This window comes from Staurois parvus, unplaced genomic scaffold (genome assembly GCF_062004578.1).
Source record: "Staurois parvus isolate SC_StPar_1 unplaced genomic scaffold, SC_StPar_1.0 ptg000077l, whole genome shotgun sequence".
In the NCBI taxonomy this organism is placed as follows: Eukaryota; Metazoa; Chordata; class Amphibia; order Anura; family Ranidae; genus Staurois; species Staurois parvus.
This window is the reverse complement of record NW_028317873.1, coordinates 5,311,376-5,323,784: the sequence shown is the minus strand read 5'-3', so window position 1 is coordinate 5,323,784 and position 12,409 is coordinate 5,311,376. Positions and strand designations below refer to the sequence as shown.

General features: G+C 44.1%; 1 protein-coding gene across 1 annotated transcript in view; it reads left to right on the top strand.

Moving 5' to 3' along the window:
• Nucleotides 1–12,409, top strand: part of TNS3 (tensin 3) — a 325,962-nt gene that overhangs the window by 52,949 nt on the left and 260,604 nt on the right. The window contains exon 2 of the mRNA XM_089669481.1: nucleotides 10,209–10,377. Coding sequence (XP_089525607.1) covers nucleotides 10,231–10,377 — 147 coding nt within the window. The 5' untranslated portion in view covers nucleotides 10,209–10,230. The remainder of the gene's footprint in view (nucleotides 1–10,208; nucleotides 10,378–12,409) is intronic.

Here is a 12,409-nt window from a genome sequence, read left to right as displayed (position 1 = left end):
TGGATAATGCACTAGGTGTGTGCGCCACCTGTTTTCTCTCTATCCAGTGGCTGATTTCCCTGTCTGAGGAGGGCTGCACCCCTGAAGCATTTCCTTTGGTTGTCGCTGTCCTGGTACCCTTGGCTTCCCTTTTGGCTGTGCATATCCTGAGGCGCTGGAGAGTACATATGATATCCTGAGAGATACTGCAGGTCTACAGGGGGAGTGGGAGCTGCCCAATTGGGTCACTTGCTTTATATCAAGAAATTTGGCAGCTCCCACCCTCAGTGCAGACCTTCTGTGCCTCCCACCCTCTTCCCTGCAGTGAGTTCAGCGGCGGCGGCAGGCGAGTACATTCAAAAGTGGAGTCCACCCTGCCATTCCTCCTGCCCTCTGCAATGCTGAGCTAAGGTATTACTGTGAAGGGGGAAGATTATGGGGTGGCTGTAAGAGGTGGGAGCTGTAATAATGGGGAGCTGTAATGTGAGAAGGGGGGCTGTGATGTGAGAGGGGTAGTTGTAATGTGAGGGGGGGGGGGAGCTGTGATGTGTGGGTTGTGATGTAAGTAGGAGTTGTGATGTGAGGGGGGGAACTGTGGGGGGGCTGTGATGTAAGAAAGGGGAGCTGTGATATGGGGTAGCTGTGATGTGAGAGGGGGAGCTGTGATGTGGGGGGGGGGGGCTGTATGGTGAAAAAGGGGAGCAGTGATTTGAGAGGGGGGAGCTGTGAGAAGGGGGAAGTTGTGATGTGTTATGGGGGGCTGTGATGTGAAAAGTTGGAGTTGTGATATTGGGGGGGGGGGGGCTGTGACGTGGAGTTGCGATATGGGGGGGCTGTGATGTGAGAAGGAGGAGCTGTGATTTGGGAGGCAGTGATGTGTGAGAGAGGGAATTGTGATATGGGGGGACTGTGGTGTGAGAGGGGGGCTGTGATGTGAGGGGAGGGAACTGTGATATGAAGGGTCTGTGATGTGAGGAGGAGGGCTGTAATTGAAAGGGGGCTGTGATGTCGCAGGGGGGTGTGGATGTGATACGGAGGGGGTTGTGATTGCAAGGGGGGTTGTGACGTAAGCAGGGCTGTAATGTTGGGGGGCTCTGATGTACAAGGGGAGTTGTGATGTAAGCGGGGCTGTAATGTTGGGGGGCTCTGATGTACAAGGAGGTTGTGATGTAAGAGGGGCTGTAATGTTGGGGGGCTCTGCTGTACAAGGAGGTTGTGATGTAAGAGGGGCTGTAATGTTGGGGGGCTCTGATGTACAAGGAGGTTGTGATGTAAGAGGGGCTGTGATGAGAAAGGGGGGACTGCGGACACTAATGTAAAGGTGGCTGTAATGTGAAGGATCTGAGTCACAGACGGATGATGAGATTCAGACCTATGCAGAAAGAAAATGTTACCAACCCTGTCTTAGGGTGCCGACATTCCGGGTGAAGTAGTAAAGCAGAGTCCTTTAGACAGCAGTATTGTCAGTCTGGGGTCTGTAGTGTTAGACTAGCAGATTTTGATGGACTTGACTAACAAATTGAAGCTGAACTACAGATCCACTTTTAATGGCACTTAGAGCAAACCGTTTTTATTTACTTTTGGGGTGAAGGTTTTACATATATGAATAAAAGCTGATCATTGTATGCACTCCTGTCTGTCTTAAATGGTTTGTCTCAACCCTCTAACTGCTACTTTGTCTGGACAGCTGGGCCTGTTAAAGTATTTTGAAAAACAACTGACTTACTGGCTGGATCAGCAGGCGAAAAAAATAATTAATGCTGCCCCCACCTTTAGGAATTGGTGAGCTACAATTTATTACATCTTGGTTTAATAGTGTTTTAAACTTGTTAAAATAACAGCCCTGTACAATGCCGTGGAAACATCCTGATGCTTCCATTGCTCCTGCATTTTATTGTGCAAAAAATAACAATGACTTGATTTTAACCCCTTGGCGCCGGTGCCTCCAGGCTCTTTAAGGGATTTCAGATGCTGGGAAGCGGGGCGGGGTTTCTGATCATATGACTGCCGTTATCTGCTGTCACAGTGGTCCCATGATCGGAAATCTCCCGATTGCAAGAAGAGATTGGGAGATTTCTGTAAGCTGCCGGTAACTGTGCTGGGAGCAGTCTGGTTGTGCACTTTCGGAACAGCTATGTTAACATTCTGGTACGTATATATGCAGCGTCTCAGCGTAAAGGCCCACCCACGAGAGGCTGCATATGTGCATACTGTCGGTGCCAAGGAGTTAAGGTAAATTTTTAGCAGATTTTATAAAATATATTTGACACTTTCCCGACCGGCCTATAGCAGATTGACAGCCGGGTGGTCCTTTTCTCCCTTTGACTGGGCGTCATATGGCGTTCTGTGCATCGCACTGCGCATGCGCGCCCCCGGGGAGACGCACAGCGCGGCCGTTGTTGTCAGGCTGTGTCCCTTGGACACAGCGTTTCCCTGCTGAAGGTAAAGAGCCAATGAAATTGGCTTTTTACCACGTGATTGGCTGTGACCTGTCACAGCTGATCATAAATATAAACACACAATGGTTACTCACTGTTGCTATCTTCTCCTCACATACCGATCTTGTGTGAAGAGGATAACCTAGGAACAGTGAATTTTTAAAACCCTTTCACTACTGTGCACCACACTGCCCCTAATAAAAAGATTCCCTGTCAGTGCCACCATAGGCTGATCTGACAGATCCACTGATAGGTCCACTAATGGCTCCACTGATGGGCTGATCTGACAGATCCACTGATAGGCTGATCTGACAGATCCAATCAGTGGATCTGTCAGATCAGTGTCAAGGTCCTACCTTTTCCCAGAGGTTATGTTACTCCATGTGCTAGCATCCATCTTGGATTTCTGCTGAGCATGATGGAAATCTTTTATGCCTTCAGGTCTCTGAGGTCCATCCCCCAGAGGGGTGTGGCTGAGTACATATAAGCCTGGGATCTGCACATGCTCTTTGCACTTGTGTCTTGTGTCTTTGTCTTGCTACAGCTCTGTGTATACGCTCGTGACTCTTCTGGTATTCTGACTCGGCTTGTGACTAAGACCATTCTCTGCGTTTCCCTTTGATCTGACCTTCTGTTGCTGAACCCGGCCCGTGACCTGTGATTCTCTGTCTACTGTTCTGTACTGTTTTGTCCCGTTGTTATTGACCCGGCTTGTCTGACTACGCTATTGTCATTCTCACCAACTACACGCCATTGGCGGCGGCCATTACCGCAGCTGGGGTGTCTCGGGGGCCGCGACCTGGTCCCTGGTTGCGTCAAGTCCATCCCCACCATCAGGGGCCCTGGTGAAGGGCAGCCTGGGACTTAGACTCCGCGCCCTGAGGGACTTCAGTCTGTTGGTGGTGGTTGTCGTCAGCCAGTGCGTTACCCTGCCACTAGGCCTACCTGTCCGTTCCACAGCCCTGCCCTGACATTCAGCCCATCAGTGGAGCCATTAGTGGACCTATCAGTGGATCTGTCAGTGCCGCAATCAGTGCAGCCCATCAGTGCACAGCCCATCAGTGGATCTGTCAGTGGAGCCATTAGTGGACCTATCAGTGTATCTGTCAGTGCCGCCCATCAGTACACAGCCCATCAGTGGATCTGTCAGTGCCATCATCAGTGGATCTGTCAGTACAGCCCTCTTCTGGTATAAAAAAGTTGCAATTTATTTTTTCCATTTGGCCATTTACAATGCGTTTGTCATCTAACAAAAGTCAACAGAAAGGCCCACCACCTACCTCAAATATATAGAAGAAATTATCACTGCCCCGATCTACCAGCAAGGATCCCCCCCAGAAAACATTTGCTTGGATTTTGTGAGCAGACTTCACGAGCAACATTTTCCAGAAAACATTCCACCCACAGAATCAAGAAGAAGATGCCAAAAAAAATGTTGGCCTTGCGGCAGAAGATGAGTTAGGAGAGACACCAGTGTTCATTGTCCCCAATGTCCCTCCCAACCTGGCCTATGTACCAGAGACTGCTTCCGACGTTATCACACGTCACTAAAATATTATTTCCCCTTATTTTTACCAGCCTGCCATTTCCCAGCTTCTAAAATCCGTGCTGATCATTGACCATGCCTTTGCCTTCCACGTTAACTGACCCTGACCTGTTTATCGACTGCCAGCCGTCTGGATTGTTTCTAAACCTTTTTTCTGCCCTCCACCTGAACTGACCCTGGCCTGTTTACTGGCAATGCTTTTGCCTGCCGTCTGAATTGTTTCCAAGCCACGTTTCTGCCTTCCACCTGCACTGACCTCGGCCTGTTAATCGACCATGTTTTTGCCTGCCGCTTGATCTGATCTTTTGCCCTGCTACTGTAGTATTGGGATGCAGGATAACACAGGGACCTCTCATATGTTGAGGGGCTTCAGAGTAGAGAAAAACAGTTTTTGGTTTTCACTGGGTTTTGTAATTCCCGGATCAGGGTCTGTTAGTCCAGAGGCTTCGAAGAGATTGGGTGGGACGAAGCCTCTACCCCTGTGGCCAGGTCTTACCTGACCAAGGAACTAAGCCTGATGTTCCTTCCTGCTGTTTGGACCAATACTGTGCTGACCATATCCCTGTCTGCTGCCTGTAATGACCCAGGACTTTTTATGGACCATGTTCTTGCCTGCTACCTGAACCAGTACTTTGGCTGTGCTGACCATAGCTCTGCCTGCTGCCTGTAATGATCCAGGACTTTTTTTGGACTATGTTCCTGTCTGCTGCCTGGACTATTCATTTGGCTATTGCTGACCACATCTCTGCCTGCTTGCTGGACCACTGCTCTCCTCTGCAGACAACTTCTCTACTATAACCACAGGCAATCTTCTGTTTACCCTTTGTTTTAGCTAGGCTATGAAAAAGTCTCATGCATGCGGTATCACCATACTCAGGAGGAGTAGCAGAATGTAATTTGGGGTGTAATTCTTGGTATGTCCATGCTGTGCTTTTAGAAATATCTTCTACATTCACAACTTTGTGTAAAAAAATAAAAAAATAAAATTTTTCCACATTTTTCAATAACTCGTGGGAAAAAAATGACAAGTTCAAAAGACTCATTATGCCTCATAGAATATATGTTGGGATGTTTGCTTTCCAAAATGGGGTAATTTTGTGGGTAATTCCATTGTCCTGGTGCTCCAGGGCCTTCAAAAATTTGATTGGTAGTCAGGAAATTAGATGTGTAATTTATGCCTGTAGAACGCCTGATGGTGCTAATTGGATGTTGGGCCTCGTTATGTGGCCGGACGTGGTATCACCAAACTCAGGACAAGTAGCAGAATATATTTTGGGGTGTAATTCTTGGTATGTACATGCTATATGTTATAAATATCTTATAAATTGTCAACTTTTGTGTAAAAAAAAAAAAAAAAAAAAATTAAAATTTTCACTTTCTTTCCAAATTTTTCAAAAACTTGTGGAAAAAAATGACATGTTCAAAAGACTCAATATGCCTCATAGAATATACGTGAGGTGTTTTTTCTTTCCAAAATGGGGTCATTTTGCGGATAATTTCATTGTCCAAATGCTCCAGAGCCTTCAAAAATGTGATAGGTAATCAGGAAATTAAGTGTCATGTATACCTCTAGAACGCCTGATGGTGCTACTTGGATGTTGGGCCTCTGTATGTGTCCATGTTGTGAAAGTCTCACATATGTGGTATCGCCATACTCAGAAAGAGTAGCAGAATGTATTTTGGGGTGTAATTGCAAGTATGCCTATGTCCTGTGTGAGAAATAACTTAATATGCCAGTTTTGTTTTAAAAAAAAAAAATTAATTTCTTCATTTTCCCAAGAATTTATGGAAAAAATGGACTGTCTACTTTCCAAACGGGCAATTTGAGGGGGTATTTGTACTTTCCTGGCATGTTAGGGCCTCAAGAAATGAGGTAATCAGTACATCAGGTGTGATCAATTTTCAATGATTGGTACCATAGCTTTTAAACTTTCACACAGACTAAATCAGGGGTTAAAATTTCGAGTCCAGACCTACTAGCCGGTCACAAAACTTAATCTCCACCAGTTGCCCCACCCAACCTTGCCCAGGTCCGCCCCAAACCCCACCCCGGCCCACCCCCAACCACGCCCCCTTAAAGCTTATGAAATTACATTTTTCTTTAGAATAAATAGTCCAAAATATAAAACTGTACACAGTAATGTATATCCCAGCTCCCCTGTACTCCATTATAGTGATATGACATGTACACAGTAATGTATATCCCAGCTCCCCTGTACTCCATTATAGTGATAGGACATGTATACTGTACTTACTGTCCTCTCAGCGGAAGAGAGCGGACCTCTCCTGCACCTGTCCCCTCGGCGGTGGTGCAGAAGCCGGAAACCGGAAGTTGTAAACCGGAACTCTGCTTCACAATGAGGCTTGGAGCGCAGGTGCAGTCGCTCCATGCTTCATCTGTGCTCACCGCTTGCTCGCATTTGGCGAGTGGGCGAGCGGCTTTTTCAAGCCCTGGACTAAATAATATACTCTGATTTGGGTTATTTGTACCAAAGAAATGTTGGCCTAAATTTATGAAGAAAATGTACTTATTTGCAAAAATCTTTAATAGAATCTAAAAAAAAAGTGTTTGTTTTTTTTTAAATTTTTGCTTTTTTTTTTTTCTTGCTTATTTCGCAAAAAATAAAAAACCCAGTGGTGATTAAGTACCACCTAAATAAAGCTCTGTCTCTGTGAAAAAAATGATAAAAGTTTTGTTGAGGTACAGTGTAGCATGACTGAGTAATTGTCATTCAAATTGTGAGAGCAGTGAAAGCTGGAAATTTAGTCTGGGCAGGAAGGGGGTAAAAGTGTCCGGTATTGAAGTGGTTAAAGGAAAACCCACTGATATATGCATTAGCTATACAAGCTATTTTTTTAATAAACAACCTTTACGTTTCAGTCTGTTCGTTGTGACCACAGCAGTTTCATGCTCGCGGCTGCTGTCAGAATGTGATGATTAGACTCTCAGCCTCAACCTACACACAGATTTTCCAGCTTGCAGGAAAACAATCTAAAGTACCAACAGACTGTGAGTGATTGTTGTTGGAGTTCGTTAACTCTGCAGTTAACTCTTTATTTACAGCCATAGCTGTCACTCTGTTTTTTGATGCAACACCGGCTGTAACTGTTCTGAACTTCAAGAAATGTATGACACTCGCCGCCATACCCAGTCACGAATGTAAAGGGTTCAATTAATATTTTTTCAGTGAGGAGAATTAAAATGCAAGATACTTAGCAAAGTTTGCCTGGTCTTTGGTTCCTGTGCAGAGTCAAATTTGCTCCAGAGTAAGGCTGGCCATACACCTGCTCAAAGTTCAGCCATTTCAGCAGGGATCAGATGAATTTTGATTGGTGTATGGCTATCCATGCTCAGCAGAAGTCAAAGCAGAAGTCTGTTGAAGGGACATGCTGGAAAAACTTCTCGGATCAGCCACTGATCAATGTATTCTGACAGCTGTGGGTCTACCTTTCCGTATACTATGCGCCCTACTATCCACCTCTTTTGTGTAGATGGAGAAATCTGTTTATTTTTCCTTGGCTAAGCCTGCTGGCTAGCAGTGTATGGCCAGCTTTAGTTTGATCTTAAAGTGTTACTAAACCCATAACAGTAAAATCAGTCTGTAGATGCAGTAAAGCATGCTTGTTATACTCACTGTGGAACCTAAGGGGTGAATACTCTGCATTGTGTAAAAAGGCTGTTTGATTCTGACTTCTCTGCCCCTCCTCTTGTTGAAATGTCACCTTTTACAGAATGAATCCATAGTCACATGCACATGCTCAGTTTGGTGTGTATTGCTAGAGAGGTGTTTTTTTTTTTTCTTCGGAGAGTGCATGTGATCAGCACAGGGCTAATCAGCATTGTCCAGACAGAGGGTCAGGGGTTTCACATCCTCCTAGAGCAGAAAGAAAACTCTTCCTACAGGCTTTAACCAGTGCTCAGCTGAAGTCACAAGACTGCTATAACTGCTGATGAGAAAAGGTATTTAGCAGTTTATATTTACTAAAATAATTGCATTTCCATGTTCTGTGTACTGTGGGAGACCAGATATAGTGAATGCAGGGTCCTGGGTTTAGTAACACTTTAAATTTCAGGCCCACATATTAACAGCAACCAAACAGATGAGATTCAAAGTGTGGTGACACAAATCCTGAATTTTGCTTAATCTAAAAACTGGATGGCCTGGACAGTGATCAATTAAAAGATTACAGACTTTTATAAACCAAACTTATGGATGTACCTCCAAATTTCCAAAATTATGAAACCCGTGGTTACAATGTTGCTTACCACCCAATTTGTAGCTGTCTCTTGAAACTATATAACTCATCCTTTTCCTCAGCCTTTGGAGAAAGGAGATAAACCCTGATTCTCTTAAGTCTGTTTGCTGCTTCACCCAGTCATACCCTCTCCCCATGTTCCCAATTTCCTCTATCCCTCCCTCACATCCCCTACCTTTACTTTCTCTGTTTCAGTTATAAACATATCGGTTTACGGTTAAAACTGTGCAGTTTGATAAAAGGCTGCTCTCAACATAAATGTAAATGCATTTAAATGACTATGTAATACCTTTTGTAGGAAGCAACTCTTACCAAATCAAGCAGCACAGGACCTATACAACAATGATTCTATGTAAGACCGTTTTCCACCCATTTTTTATCTACAAGTCTTTTTGCCACGTTTGTTTACACTGACTGTTAAACCCAATAGAAATTACCAGAAAAAGACAGGCTTCACCAAATCAGTATTACATTCTTGACAAAATATGTATAAATAAAATAGTGCTAATAAATCATATATAAGCAAATTAAATGTCCAAAGTAAAATGTGCTCTTGTGCTCTTCCATAACAAAGGGAGTTTGTAAATTATATAACAACTCCTTATGTATAATAATTATAATTTACATACTTTCTTTGCTGCTTTCTTAGCAGCATCTTATTTATACAATTTTGTCAGTCATCACAGGCCTTGAGCTTGTTTTAACATACTTTAGCTGCTAAACCTTATTAAACATTATTTTAGCTCACATTTGTTGGGCTCGGGTGTCTTTCTATTGATTATAGTATTACATTCTTATTGCAACTTTTGGTAATGCTTATGCTTTTATTCTTCAAGATTTTTTTCTTCAAAAAGTCTGGTTAAACAACAGTTTATTTGTATTGTATTTATATTGTAATGATTCTAAAGTGAATTTAACCACCTTATAGCACAATGACGGGCACAAGATGGTTCTCTCGTTCGGATAGGACTTCATATGACGTCCTTCCATTCTCACCGCGCATGTGCGGTTCAGGGAGCGCAGCGCGGTGATCGCCGGTACGCTGTGTCCCTTGAACACAGCGGATCACGGAAAGAGCCGAAGATGTCGGCTCGGTCATGTGATCAGCTGTGTCCAATCACAGCTGATCACATGTAAACAGGGAAATGTCGGTTATCGGCATTTCTCTCCTCATGAGCTGTCACGCTGACAGCTTGAGAGGAGAGCCGGTAATCTGCTTTCCGCGGAGGGGACATGTCCATCAGTGCCAGCAGTCAGTGCTCATCAGTGCCACGTGCCAGTGCCCATCAGTGCCACATATCAGTGCATACCAGTGCACATCAATGCCACGTATCAGTGCCCATCTGAGCTGCCTTTCAATGTCACCCATCAGTGCCAGTCAATGCCACCTATCAATGCCTATCAGTGCCACCTATCAGTGCTGCCAATCAGTGCCACCTATCAGTGCCAGTATCAGGCGACACTGCCTATCAGTGCTGCCTAACAGTGCCAGTCAGTGCTGCCTAACAGTGCCATATATCAGTGTCATGTATCAGTGCTGCCTTTCAGTGCCCATCAGTGATGCCTATCAATGCCCATCAGTGCAACCTACCAGTGCCTCATCATTAGTGCCACCTATCAGTGTCCATCAGTGCCCATCGCTGCAGCCTCATTAGCACACATCAGTGAAGGAGAAAAATCACTTATTTACAAAATTGTATAACAAAAACTAAGAAAAAACATTGTTTTTTTCAAAATTTTCTGTGGTTTTTGGTTTGTTTAAGAAAAAATAAAAATCCCAGAGGTGATTAAATACCACCAAAATAAAGCTCTATCTCTGTCTCAAAAAATGATAAAAGTTTCATATGGGTACAGTGTTGCATGACCGCGCAATTGTCATTCAAAGTGTGACAGCGCTGGAAATTGGCCTGGGCAGGAAGGGGGTATAAGTGCCCTGTAGGCGAGGGGTTAAAGAAAAAATATTAATGTACTTAATTTTTCAATTGCAGAAACGTGGACTTTAATTGCAACATGGAGGAAGGAGAACTTGACCTCACCTTTATCACAGAGCGGATTATCTCCATGTCGTTCTCAAGTAACTGCTCCAATGAAACGTACCTCCACAACCTGCGAGAAGTGACTCAGATGCTGAAATTAAAACATGGAGAGAATTATCTGGTAAACATATGATATGTAAAATTGGATTGTGTTAATAATAAAAAGTATAATCTACAGTGAAGTATAATCTGTAAGGAAATGTTTTTATAACCATAATTACTAGGGAATTAACATACTGTGTGGATATTAAACAGTACCTGCTTTTATAAACATGAAAGCATTTCTTCATTTGGATGTTTTCAGTGAATGACTGAGCTGGGAGTAGATAAAGGATGAGTAAAGCTGGCCATGCACTAGAAGGATTTTGTTAAAAAAATTTTGTTTTTGAAACCTTTGTTCAGTTTTCAAATAGTTGATGGGATCAAATCAATGTTCATTTTCAACCGTGGTCAGGAGAAGATTTGAAGGATCAGGATGGAAAGTTTTCCCAAATGAATGAACTTTGAATTTTGTTTTCATTTGGGAAATTACATTCATTCTGTAATTGAATGTCAAAAACAAAGTATGTTGCGTCCTGAGGGAGACAGGTTAAAGTTTTTAGACGTTGTCGATACTCTCAGCTAGTACCACTTCTTTAGGGAGGAAGTTTCAAGATTTTACTGCTGTAAGAGTTAAGAACTCTTTCCACAATCTAAGGTTAAAGTGATACTAAACCTAAAAACATTTTTTTACCTTAATGCATTGCTTGTATTAGGGTAAAAAAATGTTTCTATTTGTCTGTGCTCCCCCTTACCTGTGTGAAGGTGAAGAGAGGGAAGAAGAGATCAGCACTGCACATCTGCATCTCTTCCTCCCTCTCTTCCTCTTCACACAGGGACTCAAACAGTAGCAGGAGCCTTTGGCTCTTGCTGCAGTAAATCAAATGTAGCGAAGAGGATAAGTCCTGCTTTGTGTGTCTATGGAGCATGGCTCTGTAGGCACACAGTTCCAGAGCAAGCACACAGCATGTGCCCCCATAGCAAATGGCTTGCTATGGGGACACATGAAGAAGAGGAGCCAAGATTGCCAGTGGGGGACCGGAGAAGAGCAGGATCGGGGCCACTGTGTGCAATACCATTGCACAGAGCAGGTGAGTATAACATGTTTGTTATTTTAATTTAAATGAATCCTCATTTCTTCTAACCCTAAGGGGTGCTCCCCCAATGTGTAATTTTGCATGTGTATTTTTGGCACCCAAGTGCATAACTTTACATTTCTCAATACTGAACCTCATCTGCCAGGTAGCTGCCCAACACCTTATGTTATTAAGGTCTTCCTGTAATGGTGCATCCTGTGTCAAAGTTCTTTCCCTGCATAATTTGGTATCGTCTACAAACACTGAAACTGAGCTCTTGATTCTAACTTCGGCCCAATTCTGTTTAATAATCAAATTGAACAGAATTGGGCCGAAGACAGAACCCGGGCACACCACTCACAACTTTAGAATATTCAGAGAATGAGTCACTGCTTTCTGAAACTGTTCATGTATCCAGTTTCCTCTCCATGTACAGACAATTTCCTCAATTCCAACAGACCTTATTCTATAGAAGAGAGGTTTATGAGGTACGGTATCAAATACCTTAGCAAAATATAGATCAGGGATCTGCAGCCCGTCGATCATGATCCACCTGTCGAACATGGGCAGGTGACCGATTGCAGTCGAGTCCCTGCCCTGCTGACTGGTAAGTGCTCCTTTCCCCCACCACTTGGCAGAGCAGTGCAGAAAAGGTATAAGCTCAAGTGTCTTGTCACCTGAGTTCTCAAGCTGGGAAGCAGCCAAAGCCAAGAGGCAGAGGCATTCCCCACCCTACAGCACACCCCATTCATGTGCGGCTGCGGGAAGGGTAATAACTCCCAAGATTCACTATCCATAGTTTTTTGGGTTTTTGTCCCTGTGAGTGCAGTGCACTAATCCCTGCTGGTTGTCCTCTCCAGTTCATTCAAATGAGTACCAGTCAGTACCATGCCCTCCTAATGCTCAGTACCATGCCCTCCTGAGACCACTGTAGTGTGCCCTTCCAACCCCCCAACCCTCCCGACTACCCAGTACCATTCCCTCCTGAACCCCCAGTTCCATACCCTCCAGACCCCCTTACCAGGCTCTTCTGATCCC